The 26660-nt window shown below is 40.3% G+C and overlaps 3 protein-coding genes across 4 annotated transcripts; 1 reads left to right on the top strand and 2 right to left on the bottom strand.

Moving 5' to 3' along the window:
• Window positions 1-261: 261 nt before the first annotated feature.
• Window positions 262-10561, bottom strand: mtf2 (metal response element binding transcription factor 2). Of its 2 annotated transcripts, none has more exons than XM_068341486.1 (15): window positions 10185-10561; window positions 9130-9331; window positions 8850-8931; window positions 7979-8089; window positions 7026-7126; window positions 6624-6799; window positions 6443-6538; window positions 5925-5993; window positions 5190-5313; window positions 4876-4943; window positions 4596-4766; window positions 4082-4205; window positions 3855-3904; window positions 3546-3644; window positions 262-3219 (listed from the first exon to the last, which is right to left on the bottom strand). In XM_068341486.1, the coding sequence occupies exons 1-15, from the start codon at window positions 10187-10189 to the stop codon at window positions 2844-2846; spliced, it is 1854 nt and encodes a 617-aa protein (XP_068197587.1). In that variant the 5' UTR covers window positions 10190-10561; the 3' UTR covers window positions 262-2843. The 2 variants fall into 2 exon arrangements, with proteins under 2 accessions (XP_068197587.1, XP_068197588.1); XM_068341487.1 differs by having other exon boundaries at window positions 9130-9292.
• Window positions 10562-14945: 4384 nt separating this feature from the next.
• dipk1aa (divergent protein kinase domain 1Aa) lies at window positions 14946-21901 on the top strand. Its single transcript, XM_068341032.1, has 6 exons — window positions 14946-15388; window positions 18472-18606; window positions 18715-18822; window positions 18913-19089; window positions 19696-19827; window positions 19974-21901. Exons 1-6 carry the CDS (start codon window positions 15335-15337, stop codon window positions 20652-20654), a joined length of 1287 nt encoding a protein of 428 aa, XP_068197133.1. The 5' UTR covers window positions 14946-15334; the 3' UTR covers window positions 20655-21901.
• Window positions 21902-22053: 152 nt separating this feature from the next.
• On the bottom strand, window positions 22054-24934 carry rpl5a (ribosomal protein L5a). Its single transcript, XM_068341033.1, has 8 exons — window positions 24843-24934; window positions 24395-24464; window positions 24154-24269; window positions 23940-24074; window positions 23591-23793; window positions 23080-23257; window positions 22422-22510; window positions 22054-22216 (listed from the first exon to the last, which is right to left on the bottom strand). The coding sequence occupies exons 1-8, from the start codon at window positions 24843-24845 to the stop codon at window positions 22114-22116; spliced, it is 897 nt and encodes a 298-aa protein (XP_068197134.1). The 5' UTR covers window positions 24846-24934; the 3' UTR covers window positions 22054-22113.
• Window positions 24935-26660: the final 1726 nt, after the last annotated feature.

Here is a 26660-nt window from a genome sequence, read left to right as displayed (position 1 = left end):
ATTCCTATTCGAAAACAATTAACTTTACATTTTCATATACAGTAGCTTTAATTCAATAAAAAATTTAAACTTTCATCATTCAGAGGGCCCGCGGTGCACTGGCATCACTCCTGGAGTTTCCCCCGCCTCACGCCCTAGGCAAGCTGGGATAGGCTCCCCCCCGCAACAGGGAATGAAGCGGTTGTGAAAATGAATGAATTCAGAGGTCAGTAACGCAACATTACGACATTAACAAAAGAGGCTCAGTTCAAAATATCAGCCGTTTATTCATACTTTAACTAAACAGGCTCTGAAGTAACACGTAAACCTGTATAATAATGTATAAAAATGTAATACAAGAAATAAAAAAAATCTCAACAGACCAGGCGGACATGTGTAATGTTCTTTGGCTACAGAAGCCTGCTGGATGCCAGTGGTAGCAGCATGTCGGCTGAAACACTGGCTGAACAGAGGAGAGAAGCTTCAAATGCAGTGACTACATGTGCACAGTTCAGAGGTATCTGTCAAAACATATCAGTCCATTTTGACAAAAGGAAACACTGAAAAAATAGCCATACTTACAGATTATTTACCTCTTGCCTTGAAATACAGCATATTAGTTTTCCAGTGATTTTTTTTTCCTCAGAAAAGTGGGTAGCGGGGAAAAATACCATTTTTATCCTTATTGCAAAAAGGTATACATGCATACATATGGTCAAAAGTACAATAAAATATGAATCACCTGGTATAAAAATACTGACCAATAACAATGAGTGACTAACATAAAGACCTCCTGTCAAGCTGTAAATGCTGGCTTGTACAATAGTGACGTTTGTGGGCATATCCTGAGTGTGTAAACTAATAGCTGAGACACTTCTTTTTTCCACCCACTGAGTGAAAGATTTGACAACTAAATGAAATGATCATGATAACACAGATGCTCCACTTTGTCAAGTCACATTTATATGGCTGAACACATTTAACCGTGACTAACTTGCATAGGCAGCACAAAAGAGCAGAACAATTCAGATTGTTCTGTGTACAACATGATTCTGATGCAGTGCTTTTTTTCCACAACGAGACAAAATAAAAACTAAATAGGTCCTTAAATATTCATGGTTAATATTTGATCAATTTTAAATCAAATGTTTTAAGGGGGGGTTACCAGGAGTCTCACTTATATGCTGACACTGCACTCATTTTTCACATTTAAATTTCAACAGATTAGCAAAAAAGTATTGACAGAATTTGAACATAAATGAAAAATGCAGCATGTACGTGCTGAAAAAGCAAAAATGAGATGATGGCCGAACAAACAAGTCTGCCACGTGCCAAAAAAACATATACGAGAAAGTACAAAAGAAAAAGCTAATGATAAATGTAGTATATTTCTATATAAAATAAACATTTGCAGCAGCACATCATTTTCTTTTGTGATGGATCCTCCTGACGGATGTAACTCTAATCAAAATAAATGTGTGAGCAAATTATTTTGTCCTTAAAAGCATATTCGTGTTCAATGTCACAAAGGTGGCTCTGTTACAATAGCTAGATCTCCATGGCAACTTCAGTCACATCTGTCATGATCCAGTTGTGTTTAGAGTGTATAAACAGTGCTGACTTCTCGGATATTTCTAATGATAATGTTCTCCAGGAGTGATATAGATTCTCAGCTGAGGGAAACTGTCATACATGCAACAATTCCACACTGTTTCTAGTCATGTCAGTGGACAACATTCTGTCATTACAGCAGCAGATATTGAATGCATCGTCAAGGGAACTTACATATTTTCATGAGTTTCTCCAAATTTGCTTCAGGTCATATTAATTCAACAAAATCTTAGAAGGAATAGGCAAAACAACTACAGTCTCAGCTGGATGAATTCATCATGCTTGGCATTGCTTTGTTGCCAAGTCTGATGATATTGCAACTACAAGCAGATATATTAAAATAAATTAATAGTCTGTTGGTATTCATCAGAAATAAAAATGAATTTCACCCTGATCTGGCCAGAAATAAAGGTATATCCTTCCTGACGGGACATTTTCAAGCTGAACAATGCAGAGCTGTTTTCATGATAGAAATAACTGGGAGTGTTGAACGTTAACATAATTAACAAATGAATTCTTCTACCAGCATTCTTCACCCAACACTGCCGCTTTTTGCCCTCACATTTTTCCTATACTTCCATGTTTCCACGAAACTAGACAACAATGGGAAATGATTGTTATGGGGGTGAGACGTTTCTAGCCAAATCTGGTAAGAGGATATATTTTAACCTGATATGTTTAATAGTTGACTGTATAATTACAGTAATGACATTAATGAAAACCTGTATAACAAAACCTCCCCTTTTCATCTCCCCATAACCACCACTTAATGCTTGACCCAACTACATTCTGTCCACAAACTTTCATACTTGACTGGTATTGAAAGGAAAAGCATATCACTGGATTAAAAAATTAAAACGAAAATGATTCACTGAAAGCCTACAGGTGCGGCGCACTAATATATGCTCCTTAATAAATGATGTGAATCCGTAACATTTGAAGCTGAACAAAAAAAAAGTTTAAAGCAGAATAATGCAAATATGGTGCGGTATAATGACAATGCATCTTTATCACAGACTCTTTATCTTTAAACCACATGATGAAAAATAAGGTTGAATGTGCGGTAATCACCCTGACTGCATTCAACCAGTAGGCTTTACAGTAAGCTAAACAGGGCAAATGTGCTCCTGTCTAAACTAAATAAGCATGTGTGAATTTAATGCTCTGAACACAGGCTGCATACACAATGTCCTCACAGCCAGAGACCTCTTGCAGGAGCTGGTTTGAAATTAGCAGTGGTGATGACCACACGTCTAGGAGGCAGTGACTCCCTCCCACTCCACCAGGTACTGCACCTTGCCATCGAGGGTGACCCGTCTTGCCAGGACTTTATATTTCTCCCCACAAGCCAACCGCCCTGCTGCTCCAAAATAGCTGCTGATGGAGGTCTTGAGGTGGGAGAGCTGGCTGTTGGGGTCCATGCCGTGAACTATGTCTGTGGAGTGGAGCCCCGGGAGTGGGCTCAGCACCTCTGTCGCTGAGGGGTTTGGGTCTGCATGGCTGGGAGGGGGGATCTCTGGGTTGGGGGACTGCAGAGCCCGCCGAGGACGACCACGCTTCCTTTTCAACGGCGGACAGGAAACAGGCATGATGCAGGCTGTCGGGCGTGTCTTGCTGGAGCTACAGAGGCTGGTGGGGGCGTTGATCAAAACGGACAAAGACAACTGAATTGAATTCTTCATTGCACATCACTATTCTGTATACAAGGTTTAATAGCGAAGCACTGTTTTACAGCCTGAGATGTGATAACAGTAGTGAATCAGTCTCTATAAATGGATCAAAGTGGCACAATAGAACTTGACTTGGTTTGCAATTCACAACTAAAAGTTTTTAAATGTAGTTAAAAGTTAAATCAAAGAAGAAAATCAACCTATCCATATAACAGACAGAATGAGTGCCATCAGCAGGGTCAGTTGTCCAAAGAGGACAATGTTTAAGTTTCACTGCAGGCATACCTGGACTGTCTTGAAATGCTAGTTGAGGTAGTTTCTGTGGTGCTGAGCACTTCAATGGACTCCAAATCTGAAGACAGCATAGACCTGTCACTCCTGCTGCTGTGGGGATGGTGAAACAAAAGAGACGGAGTAAAAAAGAGAGAAAAAGAGGTAACAGGAAAAACACATGAAATAACTTGACAAATGAACTTTGTTAATCTATTAATAATCTTTGTAGATAACAAACAAAAATGTCTGTTTGTTGCTTCTCAAATGTGCAGGAGTTTGACTTCTGCACAGAATAGAAATTCTACTTAATCGTTCACTTACTTCATAGACGTTAAGTGATCCAAGTTGGGCTCAAGTGGCTTCCTGATTTCCTGTCAAAGGTTAGAATACAGTTGTTGGCTAAGTAGGACTCAATATCCTCAACTTAAAGAAAGTTTGTATTTGGTTCTGAGCTCAACAGAATTTCGTAAAAAACACACACCCCACTCAGCAAATACGCACACCACAAGCTCACACCCACTAAGTTACATTCACAAGCATGTACACACCTGGGATAAGAGTTCACTGGTGCGTTGTCGTTTAGCCACAGTCTCCAGAGAACGTGTGTTTTGCTTTTTCTTCTTTTTTTTCTTCTTTTTCTTCTCTGTGCCATTTGTTAAAGTACTGCAAGTTCTAGAGCAACAAAAAAGTATTTAGCACGAGCTTCAAAAGTAACAACAGCAGTGAATTAATAGCATCTTAAATATTAGCAGTTGAAGATTCTGTAAAAAGGATGGAACAGAATGCAATCATTTTCAAAGGCTTTGTGGCTATTTGTCAAACACTGAGGAGGACTTTGCAGGTCAAAATGTTCTATTACATTCTCACATTCCCATTAAGAATAAGACAGGCAGCAGGTTTCTTTCATCGTGCTCACATTCTTTAAAAGTAATTGTTGCTAAATCAACAAATGTCAAATTTAATAATAATGAGTCATTACTAAAAGGCTATATGAAAAAAATCTGAATAAATAATCGAGAAAAAAACGTGAAAATCTTTGGTAGATTTTGTCTGGCGTCTTACCTCACATCAGTGAGGGCTTTGGTGGGTTTACATCCCTTGATGGTGATCTCATGTGAAGGCCTCTCCACCATTTTGCTTGTTGGCTCATCAGAGTTGGGGGGAGAAGGAGGAAAACGAACCCTGAGCCCAAACAAATGCTTCTTTTTCTTTACCTCCTTCCCTGACATGAACCTGGAACAAGGAGAAATAAGAGAAAATGAGAGAAAAGTACAAGAGTTACAAAAAAAACAAAAAACAACAAGACTGAACACAAGGCATTAAGTAGAGAAATAACTTTTACATGCTACTGTTGTTGTTCAGTGCCTCCAGAACACTTTCATATCTGTCTGATCTTGGAGTGTTGGCGAGCTGCAAACGAGGAGTTGAGAAACAGAAGAGACAGGATGTGAGGAAAAAAGAAGAGATTACATTTGTGTTTTTCTGGGGTAAAACATGAAAGTGTAGGTACAGGATGATTCACTGGTACACATGAAACAGTGAATGGTCAGATGAACACAACGCTGCTTAAACTATTGTCTCCACAACCAGAACCCGGATGAGTGCTAGAAGAGGAATGGATGGAAGACAAGTCAGATGAAAGGAAGTAGTCCTCACCTCCCCCAGCTGCAGGAGCTCCCAGTTATCATTGATATAAGCCATCAGGTGCATCTCTGAGTCAAAGTATTTCTTCTTGTGGATCACACTCAGGTTGTACAAACTCAAATGTGTGACATCCGCCCTGAAACATTTTACAGAAAGCTTTTTTTATGACATCTGGTTTCAGAACAATTATCCTAAAGAAAACGATGTGGTTCAAAAATGCAGCTTATTTGTTCTCACATCCATGTCTGTTCATGCTGAACATACAGTTATTGTGATACAGATCTTTTCACGAGACCGCCATGTAAAATAAGGATAAATTTCCACGGGGAAAAAACAGTATTTACTAAGATGCTATTTTTAGAGAGCAGTACTGATAGGGGACTTTTCCTTTGGCATCTTAAGCCATGACAAGTCAAAACCATGAAGTTCAACTTTGTGTGTCCATTACCACACAGATTTGTGCTGCTTTTGAGTTACCCAACCTCCATGAAGGCGTTGACATGCCCCCAACCTGCCTCTAACAGAGTTGAGTTGGTATGTTGTTGAGTAGTGACAAATGGCCGTCTCCCCGTTAAACCAGCAAAAGATTTAATTGTGAATAATTTATAGGAAAATTTAATCAGTTTACCACTGCATTTGCAGCTAATCTTTAAACTTTACGAAGTACAAATAGAAAAAGAAAAAATAACATGTCACTAAAATGTCATCATTTTCAGATACTGGGCCTCCAGCTTGACCGTCACTTACCATTTGAGCGGCAGTCGTGTGAGATATTCTGGTCCTCCATTGCATACAGAACAAATAAACAGGTAAAACCTAAGGTCAAAGAAGAACAACATCACATTAGCTTACTGACATGGTAAAAATGATTTTACAACTTAACACACGAATGTCTTAAGATGAAAGGAAAGTACATACAAGTAGCAGTAGTAATAGCATATGTTATCTGATGTAATAAATGACAAAGTTGGCCAAGTATAATAAGATTCTCTTCACTTTATCTATTTCTCAGAGTACAAATTCTGTGAGGAAAGAATCACAAATTGTTACACTGACTGAAGAAAAGTCATATTTGCAGTCATTTCAACTTTTGTTTCTTTAGTAAATATAATCTTGCATTGTATGATGGAGCATAAACTGCTTTGCTACAGGTAACTTCAGTTTACATTTCTTTACATGCAACTGTTGTAAAGATTTTCAAGGTGTCAAACTATTCTGCATTGCTAATGCTATTAGTATGAAACATATAAGCAGTGTTTTTTCACCTATCTCCGAAGAGAAGAGGCATCTGTAAGCAATGCAGACACGCCTCATGGAACCACTGCTGACACCTGTTACACTGCAGCATCTTCAGGTACCAACTATAAAAAAATCAACAAAACACAGCAGTCAGTTGTACCAGAATATGTGATAGATATACTTTAAAGCGTAGATTGTGTTACTCACTCTCCTGGCCCTCCGCAGTAGCAGTAACACTGCTGGATGTTTGTCTTGTGTCCTTGGTCCCACACCAGCTCATCCAGAATGTATGGAAAGGACAGGTGCACCTCTAGGTGCTGCTGCGGTTGCTCTTGCTGCAGAAAGCCTTTAGCAGAAGCCCCCTTCCTGTGTGTACCCCCCCTCTGCAGACCACAAAGTGAAAAGGCATGTTTATGTAAATGTTTTTATGCCATAGCTCACCTTGATGAAACACTTCAGAACACTATTTCCATTCTACTTCACGTAGTAGTTCCAGCAGTGGCAAAGCTGAGTCACAAAATCTCTATCATCAAGACAGGCTCATCTAATCAAACTGATTTTACATTTAACTTATGCTTTAATGCAATTATACATTTAAAAAACCTGTACCTTCGGTAGAGAGGTGAGCTCACACTCTGAACAGAGCCATTTGTCATCGGAGTCGATGACGGAAGCATCAATGATCGGGGAGTGGCACAGCTGATGGTAGCCTGAAAGAAAAGTGCACATTCACATGCAGCTGCAAAACATAATTTATAGAAGAAAACAAACGCCCTTGATCACATTAGAGCCCATTAAATACAACAGAAGAATAAGGGTGGGTCTCAGAACTTGATAACAAAAATAAAAACTGTTGCGGCAATTTTCCATCTTGCAAAACTGGTTAATATTAAACATAGAAAACGCAATAGACAAACAATTCTTTGATGATTTGTAGCAACAAGAGTGTTATTCCCTTCATTTCATATCACTGATATTGCACAATCTGTATTCCTGCTATTTTTACTGTGTTGGCATTGCTTGATAAATGCCAAGTCACTAAAAATACCAAGCACAATGCTACTAGAATGCCACCTTTCAGGTTTTCTCCATGCCTTTTGGTACCAAAAAAGTAAACTATACACTTTTGTTCGTCAGCATAAAGCGCCATTTTCATTAGATTCCATTGCGTCATACACTCAGCTCTACCAGTGAGAAATTTAGTACCAAAAAAATTCATCATGCCTGCAGCAATGTATTGAGCATCAGAACTCCTCGTCATGGCTTGCAACGACATGCATTAGGAAAGGTTTGTACTAAGCAACAACACTGCCAAACTATGAGGGAGTATATGATCCAGCATTGATGATAATCTGTAGGAGGATCTCAAATATTGTGACTTTAAGTTCATCTCCTGTTACCATGGCCACAGGGCAAAGAGAATGTGTACCTGAACGATCGAGGACATAAAAAGACTTTATGCAGTATGTTGTTTTTAAAAAATAACAGTAGGCCTGTACAGCAGGTGGTGACTTGTTGTTGACATGGTTCTCAAGAAGCATGGGAACCCTAAAAAACAGTACCTTGTCCACATTTGTCACAAATGACAATCTCATTTGGCTCCTCTGAGGTTTCATCTTGACATATGAAGCAGACAATGTCATCGTCCTCATCATCGTCGTCATCTTCATCCCCTGGAAAGAAGACAAATCACGGAAAAAATATATAAAATCTCAATTGTTTCGTCAGCAATACACAATTAAATGCTGGATGTCAGTCAAAAGCCTATCTGAGTCACATTTGTGTTGTAATTTCTTTCTTCATCTGACAGTGAATAAACCCCAGCTCCTCTGCATGTCTCCACTACACGCGTCAGTTGTTGGCACAGCGTCGGTGGTGAGCTGTTGTCAGCCACGGTAGACGGTTAACTGTCAGCAGCGTGAGTCAGGAGATAAGTAAAATTAGTTTGAGCTCTCAGAGCAGCAGAGGCTGCTCACCAATTATGGTGGCATTATGTTAGTAATAAAATAGAACACTGACTTCACCTCATTTGTTGCTCGATGAAAACTGTCAAAATAAATAATTGATAAATGTATTTAATTTTTAAAAGATCGCCTCATAAATTTCTATTTATAAGTCACATTTTGGTAAACTAAGGACAGTACAAAATGATTTTGGATACAGCTTAGAGGAGGGAAACAGAAAATAGTGTCTTTAATCATTCAATCAAACCCAGTTGTTGAATCAAACCAGCATCCAGGTATTGTGATATTCTCCAAACATTAAGCGCCAGGCCTGAGTTTAAAGATGTTTCAAAAACCACAGCTACAGTTGGGATGAACATCACGCCAGCTCTAAGCCCATTTCAAAAACTGCTTGCCACCAAGCCTAATAATATTTCTGCATTTTAAACTATGATTAAACATGTTAAACTTTGAAGTAGAAAACACTCACCTGTCTGAATGTCCTTCCAGAGAACCCAAGACTTGGACCGATCTTCGAAAACCACGAAGCATCGCTGCTTGTCTCGATCTATCTGAATGAGAAAACAAATGTAAGCTTCTAAATGCCAACACTGTGATACAGAGTTTAGCTGCGAGAAACATTAACCACAGCAGGACATTAGCAAAGTAAATCAAGACAGCAAACTAGTAAGTAAGACATCATTAGAGGAGTGGAGTATGTGGTGGTACTGTAATGAGAGCATCACAACTAGTGTCTCCCTCACACTAACCTTGGTTATTGTCCCCAAGTAGAACAAGCCATCTGACCAGCGGGCCAAGACGTCCTGTCCCTCTATAAATCTGTCAGACATGCCGTCTTCTCCATTCTCTCCCCTAGCAGGAAGGCATTTGGGGGACAATGACACAGTTTGCTGCTGCCGCTGGGAGTGGGCTCTGTGATGGACAGACAGGTGATCCACAAACCCTGAGTCTCTGAAAAACATGCAGCGGGCATCCGGTAGGATAGGAAAGGAGATGTCTTTACAAGCAGGAGTGAATGCATTTATGCAAATTTAGAGGAAATAGTTAAATCTAAGTGGTAATAAGGTAGTAGTTAAAATGTATTCCTAAAAATGCACCACAAAAAGTACTGTAATCTGGATAATCCCACACAGATCTGTGTATATGTATTGAAATGTCATCTCCCATGTGTTTTCATTGAAAATTCAAGCAAGTATTATCAGCAATAATTATAATACATTGCATAGATTGCAGAATGACTGAAAATTGAACACATTTCATTACTAGCCTATGGAAACAACAGGATAATGTATTCATAGTTATTAGATAACGACACAGTCTGCATGGCTGGGGGGCAAAACCACATATTTGTATCACAAACTGCATTCCACCATATCAACATAAAGAGATGCAGCCACTTATCACGCTTTGCATGTAAACTATATACATCTGAATATCAGTGAGTTGCAGTTTAATAATAGAAGTTTAAAACTACTTTCTGCAGTAAAAACAATCAAGTTTTCAGATTGAAAAAAACAATTTCTGTATTATAATTTTGCCACTGTTCGTCGATTCGACATTCCCTTTGTTCGAATATTGAGAGAATCCGGTCAACAACAGGCAGCAGAGTGATTAAAACAAAAGCCGTTCACAGCGGAAGTGCTGCACACTGATTAGCCTTCATTAGGAAACAGCTAGCAACCAAGCGTGACTGCTAGCATGATTAACCCGCACGCACAGCCCCCAACACCGGACAGGTCGCCGTCCGTCGGACCCCCCCACCACCACCACCTCCCACAAGAGGAAAACATGATGACAACAATACCTCATTCGGTCACCTCCGCTTCTTCCAACGACTTTTACTGTAAAATATCAGGATGAGACGACCGCCTTTAATCCGCTCCTTCCGAAGACTGAGTTTATTTCGAAAGTGTGTCGCGAGACCGTACGAGGCTCGTGCCTCCCTCAGAAGATAACAAACGGCTCATTTTCCCCCAACACGTTCGCCATTTTGGTTTCCCGCTGACGGTCTGGGAGTGCATTATGGGAAGCGCTCAAACGTCTGCGGCTGCTAGTCGCTGTTGCGTTCGCGTTTTTTTCAAACATTTGAACGAGTAGGCAGGGCATTTGTCGACCCGGAGCACATCCAGCCGTCTAGAACAAAGATAGGGTGTGATTACATTTGGAACACAAGCTTCCATAGCTTCAATATTGTTCGACGTCAGTTTATAATTAGTATGTTTATTATGTTGTCATAATTTCTACAGCTTAACTCTTTCAGTCCTTTTTGAGCAATTTATTGGAAAGAGCCACAAATATAGTAATAATAAAATATCCTTATCAAATATGTATGACAGTTTAGCTCTGCAAAAGAATTTCTGGAATTTTTTTAAAGGGACACTAAAACTATTTTTAAGTGACATATATTTTGTTTATCATTATGAAGAATAGAGGATTCCCCCCCCCATGTCTGGGATCATCCCCGCGGTCTGAAAGCCTTACAATCTGCATTGCAGCAGCTTCCGTATCCAGTGGTCACGTGGGGTCATACGTCATCGCCGACAACTGTCGCTTCATCAGTCAGGGCAGCCAGGAGGGGTGCCAAGATGGCCGAGTGAGTGGACGCTTTCTGCCGAGCTCTGCTAAGTAAGTTAAGTAAACGGTTAAAAACGAAGCTTTTTTTGACGCCAATCACCTACTCCGTCTCTCAAACATTACTCAGCTACTTTTAAGACAGTGGTGACTTAATGTCGGCCCGGAGTGAAAGAAAAAGACCCTCGGACAACGTCAAGCAGAGGCTGACGGTAGCATACCACACTGTATCTAAGGCTGGCAACGTGTTAGCCCCTTTTCTTCTACAGGTTTTCTTAGAAAGTATAGGAAAAATACCCTTCCTCCTTGTCTCACACAAGGTCTTATAACCTTAATTCCAAAATCTAAAAAAGATGTGCTGTCTCTCGATAATTGGAGACCCATCTGTTTACTCAACAATGACTACAAAATTGTTGCCCTTATTCTCGCCAAAAGAATTAAAGAGATCTTAGATACAATAATAGATGAGACTCAGTCGGGCTTTATGAGAAATAGACATATATCTAACAATATTAGACTTTTCCTAGACATCCTTGACTATTTTGAGTTGATTTCTGATGAAAGTTTTATCCTCTTCCTTGATTTCTATAAGGCCTTCGACACAATTGAACACCAATTCATCTTTCGCTGCTTAAAGAAGTTAGGTTTTGGTGAATTTTTTTGCATGGCTATTAAGACTGTATGCCAACGGCAACAGCTCAATCAAAATGAAAAATGGCACGACTCCAAGGTTTAACTTGAAACGAGGCATCCGCCAGGGATGCCCCTTCTCCCCCTACCTCTTCTTACTCTGTACTCAAATTCTCACCAACCATATCACTAACAGTGCAGTGCAAGGAATCTCTATAGCTGACAAAAATGCTATTATTAGCCAACTGGCTGATGATACTACTGTCTTCCTAAAAAATGCTAACCAAGTCCCTGTTGCTCTTCATGTAATCACCGATTTCTCTAAGGCCTCTGGCTATGCCTTAATCTGAATAAGTGTGAGCTATTAGCTGTTAAAAACAGTAACGCAAATTCCATTTGTAATATTCCTGTCAAAGAAGAAGTCACTTATTTAGGGCTCTTGATCTCTAAAAACCAGAACTTGAGATGTATTTTGAACTTTGACCCGATCATTCAAAAAACCAAAGTTAAACTAAATCAGTGGTTGCAGAGGGACCTGTCCCTTAAAGGCAGAGTCCTTCTCACTAAAGCTGAAGGTATTTCTCGGCTCACCTATGCAGCTCTCCCCATACATCTGGATAATAAAACTATCAAAAATATTGACAGTTTACTTTTTGATTTTATTTGGAAAATCGTACGCATTATATTATGAAAGGAGTTGTTATGAACGACTATGAACATGGGGGGCTAACTTCCTAGATTTTGCTACTCTTAATAATACATTTAAAATAAATTGGGCTCGACACTTTCTCAAAAATCCTGTCTCAATTTGGAACTTCATTCCTCAGTACATCTTCTCTCGCTTTGGTGGTTTACACTTTATTCTCAGTTGTAATTATAATGTAGACAAACTTCCTGTAAAATTGTCATCTTTTCACAGGCAAGTTCTTCTATCTTGGTCTCTAATCTATAAACATAACTTCTTGCCTCACAGGTACTTAATATGGAATAATAGAGACATTCTTTGCAAGAATAAATCACTTTTTATGGACAGATGGGTTCAGAACAAAATTCTTCTGGTAAGTCAGCTGTTTAATGGAGAGGAACTTTTGCTTTCTTATAGAGAATTTTTATCTAAGTATGATTTTCCTGTTACTCCCAGGGAATTTGCCATAGTGTTTGACGCTATCCCATCAGGTACTTTAATGCTTTTCAGAAATCTTCCCAATCCACCCCCCTCAATCTCTGTACCTAATCCAATTGTTTCTCACATAGGGAAAATTTGTTTTTCGACCTTTTCCCGTAATAATAACAGACATATACGTGCTCTCTTCCAGAAAGATGTTGTTTCTGTTTCTTATGTTGTTTCTTATTGGAATCGTTTTGTGAATGACATTGTTTGGAGAAAGGTTTGGATGATTCCACACAAATATCTCATCTACAATAAGGTGAAGGAAGTTTCCTTCAGAATTATTCATAAATACTATTCTGCAAATCACTACATGGTTAAATTCAAAAGGGACATAAACACAGACTGTTCTTTCTGTGAGGACTACCCAGAGACTGTGTTACATCTATTTTGGCATTGCCCTTATACAAAAAAAACTTTGGAAGGATGTCAGTAGATTCATTATAGATGTTTCCAAGGACTTTACCCTATCTTGGGAAAATGTTGTTTTTTGTTTTTATAAGTGCTCTAAGAAAGAGGAAAAGGCTTATTTTCTTAGAAATCTGTTAATAATTTTGGCTAAATTTTTTATTCATAAATGTAAATTCAGCAAAAAAAACCCTAATTTTATCCATTTTCTAAAAGATGGTGAACAATATATACAGCTTATTGACAGCTCTGACAACAAAAACGCTGTGAAGACCTTAAACATATGTTCCGCTTTAGGTGTTTTTGTGTAATGTAAGGACATGTGGTCATACCCCCTGGCAACTCCTTTATATGTTCTCTGTCTGTAATTGTATACTGTTTTTGTATACTATACTGAATTTTCTTCAATAAATTTGTTTAGTCAGGGCAGCCATTACATCACAATACAATCACTGAACTTGTTCAGTATCTGATGATGACATGATTTAAGATGATATCCTGATAACTAAATGTGACACCGTCAGCTCGTTACCTTGTTGCTTGCTGTATATTTACATAACAGCGCTTATATGGATTCACCGTGATGTCTACAAGTGCGTCACTTCCCCTGTCATGGGGCGTTCCGTAACTTATGATAAATTTTGTTTTTTTAAGTCCCCATTGCTCATAAAAAAATAAAAATGCAATCAAGCCTTTTGTTTAATTAAGTACTTAAAATACAGACTTGGTTCGTTTTGACTTTACTGTCCCTTTAAATTATTTTAGTTGTGCTTGTATCTCAGACACTGTCACGGTAGTCCATTTGTTCTTTCATTGTAAACACTGGTATTTTGGACAGATAGGCAAAATTTTGTAAATAAAAAGATTTGTACTAATGTTGTGTTTAAATTTTAATCATGATACTGTATGACTATAATATAATTAATGGAATAATTCAACTCTGTACTGTTATTAGTTCGTAAAAAAATTTAAATTCACAAATATTTGTGTTCCCTATCTTCACCCTGCATGACTTGATAAATGGGTGAACCCTAACAACATGGAACCCTAAAAGAAATAAAGAACAAATTTCATTCCATTTGAATTTTAAAAAATTGTGTTAATTGTATTGCTGCTTCACTTTCTTTGTTATTTTTGTTCAAGTTTGTATTTGTATACTTTTTTTTGTAAATAAAGTTTTATAAAAATGCACCCCAACGTCATTATTATTGTCAGGGGTTGATAAACCTGACTGGATGCCATAGCTACAGCATTGCTCGTATCTCATCATTATGAATTAAATAAGGGATAATAGAAGTCGTTTTAATTTTTTTTTTAAATGAATGAAATGAGGGATAATAGATTTCGTTTGGTATAATAGCTCAAAAACTACTTAACACCTTTTCACGTTTGACACATTTGTGCCCACACAACCAACTGCTGAAGTGATGCCCTTTGAAATTGACTGATTGAAATTTGTTATTTGTATTTTTATCTGCCTTTTGTCATACGTGTACAATAAATAGAAGCAACTCCAATATTTTTTGTCTAAATAACTGCATTTGCAACGGACGTATTTATCCAGATTGATGGATTTATTCAGAGGCACCTACAGGGGCAGAGCAAATTTAACCAGTGCAGCTTGAATAAATGTTTGTTTTAAAGCGGAAGTCGTCCATCCTGTTACTTTTATTTTGAAAGTCAAAGCGGAAGTTGATGTAATCTACGTTTGCTAGCTTAGCCCGGCGATAACTTTAGTGCTGACAAACCACACAGCGACTCCATATTAACGCACAGTTACAACCACTGTGAAACAGGATTTCGACATGAAGTTGAGAACTTATAAACTCTTTGTGTTCACCGTTTAAAAATGTTAAAATTTAGGTAAGGACACGACCACTGCGCCTGCGCAGTGAACCTACATTTTCCCATCTTGAGGTATGTGTCTTGAAAACCAGCAGCTGCTGCAAACAGCAGAGGCGCAGGCAAAGTGCAACACCGGAACGACCGACACGGGGAAGACAAACGACCGGCCGGGATAGCGGACCATCGGGAGGCAGCATTTCGGGTGATAGGGAGTCATTCCTACCGGCTTCCTAAGCTTAACGACTGGTTACATGTGGCAAACCTTTCCCCCCCGTGTACTCTGGATGGCCTCCCACTGCCAGATCCACGTATTGAAATGATCTATTTTTGTGATGGCGAAGGGTCTGTTTCCACGGGCCTGGGTGAAAAAGTCCTTCTACTTCCAGGTAATTGTTGCTGTTCAGTCATTGTTGAGTAATGCTAATGATTCGCGTTTGAAACCACAGGGCATTAATTAATCAAGTTCATGGCGTGACAGCTGGTCGTAAACACGTAAACATCTCAGGCTGTCATGACGCGTTCGAGGTTGTTTGGAAATAATTGGTTGTCAATGCCCGTGGAAGATTAAGCGGATTGTCTGCAGATTGGTTGGCATAGCGCAAAGCGCAGGCCTGCTGCTGAGTGTGTTTTCTATAACGTGAGGGGAAATTGGTGAGCCATGCCAGGAATGATTATCCAGGACCAGAGACGGACTCTGTGCTGCATGAGTCCCATTTCATTTGAAAAAAGCCTTTGCCCCCAGTCATCTTCTACCAAAAAATCCACATTTCCTTTACTTGGATAAAGAAATTGAACCATGATCACCAGAGACCACCTTATTAAAGAGAGGAGTTCATGCAAGAGGAAAAGCATTCTTGGTTGTCTGAGGGAGCACAAACGCACCACTACATTAAATCATTGGTGCAGGTAACATCAAAACTTCTGACAGGAATGGAGTTTTACAGGTTAAACATGTGGCTTCAATTGTTGTGTATATTTATAGTATATCACTTACAAGCATTTCCTATCCCACACCTTACACAAACCAACACGGGTTCTCTTCTTTTGTTCTTGTGGTCTTTTGCCACAATTTTGTTGTATGTGTTTTGTTCATTGCCATTTTAATTGCGTACATGTGTCAAACTCAAGGCCCGGGGGCCAAATGTGGCCCGCCACATCATTTTATGTGGCCTGCAAGAGCATAAAAGGTCAGGGTATTATCTTATCAATAAGGTGCACCTTCAGTGAATGGTCTATTTAAAACTTTTTCACTTATAAAGCGTACTGGATTATAAGGCGCACTGTCGGTTTTTGAGAAAATTAAAGGCTTTTAGGTGCGTCTTATAGTGCGGAAGGTCAGCTAGGTGCTTTGAGCGAGACTACATTTCCCACAATGCAGTAATTAACCCCATTTTACCATTGACACAAAAGTTTTGAACGAAGTTAATATCCTAACTTGTGTTTAATGTTATTATTCTCTATTCACTTGGATAGTTTGATCCTTGATTGATGGAGTTTTGTGGGTTTCATAACCTGACAAATGTAACTGAGCAACAAGCGAACATTTTTTCTGTGTCACTGTAATGTTTGTAACTTGAATGAGTAATAAATTCAGAGTTATTTAACAATTAGGAGTAGTTACATTTATTTAACATTACATTGAGTTACATTTAGTTACACTTATAAGTTCCATCTGGCCCTTTGAGGACAGCCGTTATGCTGATGTGACCCTCAGTAAAAATGAGTTTGACACCCCTGCATTACACAACCTAGCACGTCTAAACCAGACTATTTAGGGTTCTTTTCTTTTGTTCTTGGCTGAGAAAAGTCTTTGACCATAGTTTTATTGTATGTGTTTTGTTCATTTCCATTTTTTAGGGTTTCTTTTACTTCCTATGTTAATATTTTGTAAGTGGAATTGGAGAGACAATCTGGCCAAATATGTTACTGGGATGATATTTTTGCTGTTAGCATTACTCAGACAGTACCTTTATAGTTGGGTCAAATAGTGACACATCTTCATAATGTGACTGTGCCTGATAACAAATATAAAGAGAAGCCCTGTTATGGGACCACCTGGTTTGTAGCTACACACCAAATGTATTGGCTCCTCAGGATGTGGGTGCCTGGTTTGGACGTAAATACAAAGTGCTGTTCCAGGACGCAAGTTTACGAGCCTTCATTAAAACCCAGAACACTTCCACCATCCGGGTGCCAGATTTGAGGGTGTTCAGACTTTGCCTTTACCTCAGATATCCATATGTAATGTCTTCTGATGAAATGATACAGCATATTGATGTTTCTGTATTTATTTGAATAATCAGAATCATATCTAATAGTAACAAAGCAACGATTACCACAAATTTGAGAATGTTTGACACTACGGCAGACGCCGAACGTGAACACCATGTTTGTCAAAGCGTCACAACAACACATATCTGAATAGCGGGGACATGAAGAGGGAGTGAGCCGAGTTCCCTCTACAAACAGAATTCCAACAATCATGGTGGCTTACATAAGAGGAAAGAATAAATTAGTCTGAAGATATGTTTACCTCCACAGAGGATGTAATGATTCCACCTGGGTCCTTGTGTTTATTTGCTGGTCTGTTGGTGGTTTGTGCAAAAAATGTTTCCAGGAAACTTGGTGATTTAGATTTTTTTTTTTTTTTTACATTTTCCGCAATTTTTCAGGGAATCATGAAAATGCATTTTAATGTGGAAAAGACATATGCATATTTTGGTGATTCAAATCGATGAGTGTTTGTACACAGGAAACAAGTGAAGGATAAATCTTTTGCTGCTCAGATTCTTTATCATGTGGTCGCAGATTTCCTTAGAAACACCAACAGATGGGTGTCATGTGCATGCATCACCTACACACATGTCTGAGACCCTAATCTGTCTAATAACGCTGTTTAGTTGAGTTGCATACTCCTTGTGCTTTTCCCCAGACTTACACGATCTATTTTCCTCCGGAAATTCTTTAAAATGCAAAACAATCTGAATTCACGACAGTAATTTTTTGCCATAGACACAAAACATGAAGGTCGTCTGTTCTGATTTGAGCTGTTTACCGAGTAAAATGATCACATCACAGATAAAAAAAGGGTCAGACCCTGCTTCTCTGGGTGTATATTTATGAGGTTTTGGAATTTTACGATGTTGCCAAAATACACACAACAGAAGCCGCTCCTGCTGTGTGATCAGAGAAAGAATAAAAACCGCCTCATCTTCACTGAGCACGGTGACATTCCTTGCAGAAAAAAGTAACCACTAAAGTCACATCATGTAGTCAAATAGTTGTGAAGTCTTAGTCGCGTTATGGGATGCCCGCATGAGCTCACTATGGTAACCCATGATGGGATCAGGTTTGATGAGGGTGCTCCCAAGTTTCCTGCTTGGATTGAAGTATTTTTGGTCTCTTTTGCCCATATAATAAACCAGTAGCACTTTAAGGATTTGACTCAGGATTTGCTCACCCTTCTTAGGCGCGGATCTCCTTTGTTCGGGTCAAGTACCTGTTCCTGACGTGGCTGACGGTGCTGGTGGGGAGCTGGGTGCTCTATGTGCAATACTCCACCTACACAGAGCTGTGCAGAGGACACGAGTGCAAGAATGCCATTGTGAGTCCCAGCGTTGTTCATTCTAATGATGTTCTGAGTGATGTGTAATGGACTTTTATTTTGAAAAATGCAGAATTGTAAATGCTATTCCTCTTCATGTTTTCCAAGTGTGATAAATACAGGAGGGGAATCATTGACGGCTCGGCCTGCAGCAGTCTTTGTGACAAAGAGACGCTCTACATGAGTAGGTGTCTGTCGACTCTGCCCAATAACCAGGTGAGGAATAACGTTTACTTCCTGTTAAACCTTTTAAGCTGTGCTTCTGCCACCTCTCTGTTTGTTAAATAAATGTTTCTTGCTGGTCAGGTTTACACGGGAAGCTGGGGAGACCACGATGGGATCATCCGCTGTAAACTGGGCGAGGTGACGCACTACGAGCTGGGAGAGGAGCCGGAGCCCCGGAAAGAGGCCCCGGTGTTCGACATGCCGAACAGAGGCACGTCGGTGGAGAAGTTTAGAGAGATGGTCTTCAATCAGCTCAAGGTAAAAGGTCTCCGGAGGTTCACAGGGACCCACATATTTTAGTCTGAGGTCTGACTTTGAGCCTCTGTACTGACGTGACTATCAAAACCCAAATTTAGTCACTGAGAGGAGAGAGCGGGGCGCTGACACGTCGAGTGTCAAAATTAGTTTTTTTAAAAAACATTTTAAAAGTGTTTTTGTCAGCCATAAAAAATGTAGAGGCAAGCATGTACCTGTGTTTTCACTTGGGGTAGTGGGTGTGGCATGTGTGTGTGTGGTTGTGTTGGTGCCTGATTGATTGCCTGATGAATATTACCTGTGCTTGGCTGTGATTCTGTTTTTCGCTTCGGTACAAAGAGTGGGGTGCCGATATTTCTGTTGACCGCAAAGATCCAAAACGCAAAGAGTAAGAAACGCAAAGCAAAGACGTAACGGCTATTTTCCATCTTAGTCTAGTCCAGTCATCGTCCATCTGCACAAGTGATATTCATCTGGCAATCAATCAGGCAATCTCAGGCGCCAACACACACACACACACACACACACAATGTCACACCCACCACCCCAAGTGAAAACACAGGAAGTAAACCCTTGCCTCTACATGTACCTTTTTTCTTTTTGGACCAGTTGAAGCTTGGAGAGCAGGCGAACCTCGCCAGCCTTGTCGGCAAGATCCTCTCTGTTGCCGATGGAAACAAAGATGGACGGGTGTCGCTGCCAGAAGCCCGCTCGACATGGGCCCTCCTGCAGATGGACGAGGTACCATCACCAGCTAATGGGAGAGAAGATGAACATTTCTGACCAGTTATCTGTTGCATAAAATGTTGTTTTTGCCTGCAAACATGAAATAACTTCAACTACCTGAGACGTTTTGGTGAGACAGACTTGTATTTTGTCTTCTGGAGGTGCTGCTGGGTCTTCTGCTGCAGGATCGAGGACACACTCCTCGCCTCCTGGGCTACTGTGGGGACCTGTACATGACGGAGCGAGTGCCTTACGGGCCCCTGTATGGTTTTTCTCTCCCCTGGCCCATGGCATCCTGGGTACCCAGTAGCTTGCAGCGCTCTATGGACCAGTGGTTCACCCCCTCATGGCCCCGCAAAGCCAAGATCTCCATGGGCCTGCTAGAGCTGGTGGAGGACATCTTCCACGGCACTTACGGCAGCTTTCAGATCTGCGATCTCGCCGCGGCACATTTCGGTTACACGGATCGCCACGAGCTCCGCCTCACTAACAACCGAGCCGTGGTTCCCGAGGACGAGTTCCGGCGCGCCATGAGAACGCTGAAGTGCGAGACGGACGCTGACTGCGTGTACGGGGTGGACTGCCGGACGTCGTGCGACGTGGCGGAAAAGCGTTGCAGGGAGGAGCCCGTTCAGCCCAACTTGGCGAAGGCGTGCGGCGCGCTGAAGGACTACCTCCTGCGTGGGGCGCCATCGGGGATGAGAGAGGAGCTGGAGAAGCAGCTGTACGCCTGTATGGCTCTGAGGGGTAACGCTGGACAGATGAACATGGAGCACTCGCTGATTCTCAACAACCTGAAGGCTCTGCTGTGGAGACAGATCTCACACACCAAGGACTCGTGACCAGGAGAGCATCCATCCTAAAAGTTCAGCAGTTGTGTCCTCACACGGAGCCGAGCACAAGAGATGCTGTCATTTAGAAATTTATCAAATTTAATGAAGTGAAAATAAAGTAATATTTTTATCGACTCACAGCATTCATGAAACGTTGGACTGGGGAGAAGTTTTGGTTCTGGTTTTGGGAACACTAGCCCAAGTGCTCTGAATTAATAAAGTTGAAATTATTGAAATTAAACATTGAAAATGGTTCATTATGATTTTGTTAGTCTAAACAGCTGAGAGACCAAACTGCTGTTTTTCCTACATAATCTTACAGGCAAGGTTCATTACAGCAGTTTGTTGAGATGTTTTAAATTTGCACTATTCATATTGTTTATCAGGGAGCGTAGCTTTTGAGAGGTGAGGCTGGTGATGCTCTACAGACACGTGTTTGTTTGATGAATACTCCTTAGTCTGTTTAGACAATGATTTTATTACTTGGCCCAAATAAAAAGGTACATTTCTTATCAGATTTCACTCAGGTGCATCTGTAGACTTCCTCCTCCAGATGGATGAGCATCAAGTGTGTGAGTTTATATGTACAAGGAGTCCAAATCTAGTCTTAAATCTTCTCGGATGAATACTTGACAGTTGTAATTGTAAAAACTCCAGCCTGTGCTGAAGTTCCCTTAAGTTAAATTGTAGACAACTTGAGATGCGCAAAAATCAGTCCAATGTTTTCTGTGGTTTGCATGAAGGAAACCACCATCCAACCCTTTCCGGTGAGGAAATATAGAACATCAAAGATCGAAGCATTTATCAATAACGATGGGATTTTAAAATGTGCTCATTTGCTTTTTCTGTCACTTAGCTGCATGTTCATTTAAGCTTCCAAGTAGACTGATCACCGTCAGTACTCCAGAGGTCAAATACTTTGTCAGCGTACTTCAATCTGCTGTTTGTTATCCACATTAATGCTGTATCCATGAGCTGTTCATGTAGTTTTGAGATTATTTACCTGTATTGTTCAGAATTTTTTTAAACGTTTCCACATATTGCTCTAATTTTGTCTCAGTGCCATAGATGTCATCTGAATGTTTACCACCAGTGAAGCTCTTTTCATCCAATCTTGTAACTTTTGAAGTGTTTTTCCAGGAACCCTTCCACACTTTGCTGTTGTGTAGTTACTCTGGCGGAGTCAACATCCTGACTTGTTGGGATGCATTTCGGAAAGCGACCAGTAAAAACATCAAGCTCACGGTCAATGCTGCTGTTTGAATTTTATAAAATGTAAAAATTGTATGCTTGCTGAACACACCAGCATGACTTTGCACAATTATATTCCATACCACTTCTGTGACGATCATGAGTTAAGCTCACCATGTGAAAAGTAAATGAGATTAATGCTGACTGGGACTACAGCTTGATTTTGGAATAAATTTATTTGTAATGCGTCGTGGCAGCAGAGGACTGAACCGTTCCGCTAACCGTCGCCTTCTTCTTGTTCTTGCGCTCGTAAGAAACTGGCTTTCTTCTGAGCGACGCGGTCCTTCCTCTGTGCCAGAGATAATTTGGCGCGATTCCATCTGTCCGGAAAAGAAGTGACAACAGCTCCATTAACATTCAGTGCAGCATCCCAGTGCCTACTCGGCACCAGGATGGTCAATCCTGTAAAATGTGGGTTCCTTTATTGTTAAAATATCAAGATTAAACTCAAGAACCCGAAATAACGATTGAATTTGTGTCATGTCACAAGAATAAATGAGCCACTTGTTGAACCGAAGTTCTCACCTCTTCTTCTTGACGTCTTTCTTGGGTTTCTTTTCGTGTATGGGGTTTGCTCTGATGGTGGCGTGTGCTTTTTTGTACATCTCTTCTACCTGAAAACGTCAGAAATCAACATGTTATTGTGCCACATCCAGCCATCTCAGTCTGTGCACAACATCTCTTCTTGCTTCTCTCAGCCCCGTCTTGAAAAGGACAGTAAGCATCAGCCAATGCAAATGAAGGACCAACTACATTTTGCTCAGCGTGCTTTGCATCATCATCAAAAAGCAAAACCAACAAAACCATCATAAACATTTGACTTTTTCTTGTAGAGTCATCTCAGTGTATAAAAACTGTGATAAAGGAAGCTTGCATGAAAGAATCACTAAGACATTAACTGTGGATTTTTTTTTTTACACCTCACCAATCGGATATTAAAAAGTGGTTATAGACAATCATTGTCCTCCAGAACAAGCTGCAGCAGAGTGACGAATATATGACAGATTAAAAAAGGCAGCATGAACGAATAATCATCTAACTCTAAGAAAAAAAAAATCTGTGGTCTTATTTTATTGCTTGATTTGACACAAGTTTAACATAAAGTCAACCTTTGCATATCGATGCAATGAAAAACCACGACCAGGTAAGCCTCGGAGGGTCACAAACATCCCGGCGTTCTCACCGTGTCTGGCGTGACTCCATTCTTGATGAAGCGAGAGAACTGTTTCTTGTAGGCGTCCTCGTCCTCCTCCATCAGGTAGGACATGTAGTCGGCTACGTTCATGCCCATGATGTGTCTCCGATGCACCTCGGCGTTGAACTCTTTACTCTCTGCATCGTAACCCGGGAAGCGTTTTAGACTAGAAACAAGTAGAAGATACAATAATCCAGTTATCCAACATTTCAAAACATTAAACTTCTTACACCAGCTTCCATTTCTTAAAGGACATATTCTTAAACATCTGTTTTATTTAACATATGTTATTATAGACGGACAGTTGTGCACCCTGGTTCATCTTGCTTCTTTCAGCCCCGTCTTGAAAAGGACAGTAAGCATCAGCTAATGCAAATGAAGGACCAACTACATTCTGCTCAGCGTGATTAATATCATCATCAAGAAGCAAAGACAAACTAGAAATAAATGAATGAATAACCAATATTATCAATAACCAGTGGGTGACACTCTCACAGACCTGTGAGGGATGGACAGCCCCCCATCGACTGCTCCCTTCAGGACTCCGAACACCTTGTTCCCTGTGGTGGTTCTGGCCAGACCTGCATCCAAGTAACACGTGAAGGCACCGGGCTGTCCGTCAATGCTCTCCACATTGAAGTCATCTCCTGTCACCTCCACCTGGCCCTCATACACCTGGTCCATGCCAAACTTGTGCAGCAGCTAAGCAAAGGAGAAGGAAGATCTGCTCCAGCATGCACAGAATGACAAGCGTTCTGATTCTAACGCACAGCAATATTTCAAATCACTTCTGAAAACTGATATTTCTGTCTAATTTAACTGATGCATGCAAATGTGTGATTTCTTACCCTGCGAGCCAGCAGCAGCCCGGTGCAGTAGGCAGCAGCGTAGTTAGTGAGGCCGACCGTGATGCCGTATTTGGGGAGTTCATGGGAGTAAGCAGCACACACAATGTGGTCTCCCTCAATCTTTGCATAGGCAATCTGGAAAATCAGACAGAACGTTGCTGTGTGTCTCTTACAACACGTTACATCAGATTGACTTCCTCTCCCAGTCACTGACCTGGCAGCACACATCCCTGTTGGAAAACCTGACGATCATCCGGTACTTGGGGGTGTTGTACTTGTTCTTGTCCTGCACGACCAGACGCTTCCGGGCGTAGAAGTCCGTTTTCCCCTCTGTGAAGTTGACAGATGGATAATTTTAACAGCTGTGTTTTAAGAAGTGTAATAACTAAATGCATACAGTAGCATCATTAGCCTAGCTTAACAGCGCATGCTAAGTGTCATAATTGTAGTCTTACCTCTTCTCCTTCTGAATTTGACCTCGTATCTCTTGAAGTAGGCCTTGTTCTTCACCACTTTGACGAAACCCTGCGAGTAGAGTTAGGATGTTAGCCTGCTAGCTAGTTTAGCATGTTACTAGTTTGGCACCGCCATGCTAGCTTTAACCAACATTTGACACACAAAAAATAAATGTCAGCTGTCTGGAGGTGCTGTCGATGTCACGCCGATTTCTTATTCGGTTATTAAACGCTCGGTAGGTTTCCTCTAAAGTAGGTCTGCTGAAGTTTCATCAGCCATTGAAACGCCACGCTGGAGCTCAGCAGCTCACCGGTACGGAGCGAACGAAAGCCGCAAACATCCACGAACATCTGACTCTCACACCGCCGGAAACGCCGTCCTATCATCGATTCCATATTTTCGTACATTCTGTATCCGAATTTGATCACTTAAAAAGATTTAACTCACCATTTTTGGGTAGTTATACGCCTCTTAACTCTAGACCAGATGAAGCGTCTGTCGTCAGCGGAAACCTAAGCTTGTGACGTCACAGCGCAATATCTCGAAAGTAAGAGCGCCCCCTGCTGCCCCGGAGGAGGACACGACACTTTCGCCAACAGGGGGCATCAGTGAGCCAGACACTGGAGGATTATTCATCTGTACTTCAATAGATCCTGTAGTTGAGACAATGATTAACTTAACAAATTGCTTTAATATAATAATGCTAATTAAAAAACCAAGTGGTGTGGAATTAGCTGTTCACATTTTATTTCTATGGAGGAAATTATAACTGCTAAAGAACTCAGAGAGCTCAATTATTGTACCACTGCATGCAAAGAGCACACACTTTGTAATGCTCAGTGATGACATCTGCAAAGTAAGCAATGCCACTTAATTAATTCACTGGGTCTGGAAATCTGCTAATATTTTGAAAGACGTGTTACTCAACAATAATTTATAAAAACATGATTTTCCAATGATGCATAATTTATATAAACCTTAATATAACCTCTTGCCATTTATTCATGCACCACATCAATTGAATGATTTTAACTCTGCAGTATTTCATCGACATGTTGGCAGTACCAGGTCTGGAACACTTTCTATAACATTCTGTTATACAAACCACATTGATCTCCAACCAAATACATATTTTGATCAAAAATCCCAGATCCAGAATACGGATATTTACAGCAGAATCTGGTTGTTACTGTTAGTAACAGTAAGTAGGTAAAGTTATTGCTTGTTTTTGTTTATCTGTTTAGTCTATGCTTTTGCAGGTTACTGAAATAAAGAATCTGAGATACAATGAAGTGAAAAAAACGTACACCAATTTTATAGCTTGGGAATAATTTTAGGAGAACTATGCTGCATTTCATTATCTGAAATACTACAACTGAACTGTGAACATGTGAACTATGAACATGTGAAATGATTCACATGTCAAAAGATGATCATGCATTTCGCTGGTAATCTGTTAAGGTCATCATCGCTGAAATAAGGAACGAGGATCTTCTGCTTTTTTGTTGGAGAGTTCTTTCACTCTCTCGGTACAGATTCTGCGCAAGGTAAAACAAGTTGAAGTCACTTGTGAGCAGCTTTTGCTGCAGATATTCAACCTCACTTTCTAAAGAAGTGATTTCACAATGTAAAACTACAACTGTCCGTGGTAGCAGTGGTCAGCGGTTAATAAGGGTTCACACTGGGAGTGGAGGGTGTGGTGGATGGACCAAACGGTCACAAGCTTCAAAACTTAGAAGAAGTCAAAGGTCAAAACTCATTTCAAAGAAATTAAAGGAGAGGTCTTTAATTTTAAGCAACAGGGAAACATGATCAAAAAAAACAAATTTTCATAAACTGAGCTGAGGTTTCCTGTCTTCCAGACAGGATATTTTGGGAACAGCAAAGTTAAGTGTTGAGAAAGTTTCTATCTGCAAACCCAGCCTGAAACTTCATCCACTCGCATGCAATCAGTATTTGTCCAGAAAAATCCAGAAAGGAGCGGTGTTTTCTATATGAAAAAATATTTTTCACAAAAGCATGAGCTGAAAGAAACCAGTGCATTTTTGTTTGTTTCCTATAAAGTCACATTTATTTAAAAAAAATATACACATTTTCCACTCATTAAAAAAATATTCAAATGAAAGTAGAATAAAATGCAACCAAAAGAATAAATAAATACATAAGTGCATGCACACACATTAAACACAGGCTTATTTAATCTTGAACTGCTGACCTTTGACCATTTAAATGGCTGCCTGACTGCATGTACATGCATAGAGACAC

The sequence above is a fragment of the Antennarius striatus genome, chromosome 18, assembly GCF_040054535.1.
Source record: "Antennarius striatus isolate MH-2024 chromosome 18, ASM4005453v1, whole genome shotgun sequence".
NCBI classification, from domain to species: domain Eukaryota; kingdom Metazoa; phylum Chordata; class Actinopteri; order Lophiiformes; family Antennariidae; genus Antennarius; species Antennarius striatus.
Note: the sequence above shows the minus strand (reverse complement) of the source record. Positions and strands in the feature narration are given on the sequence as shown.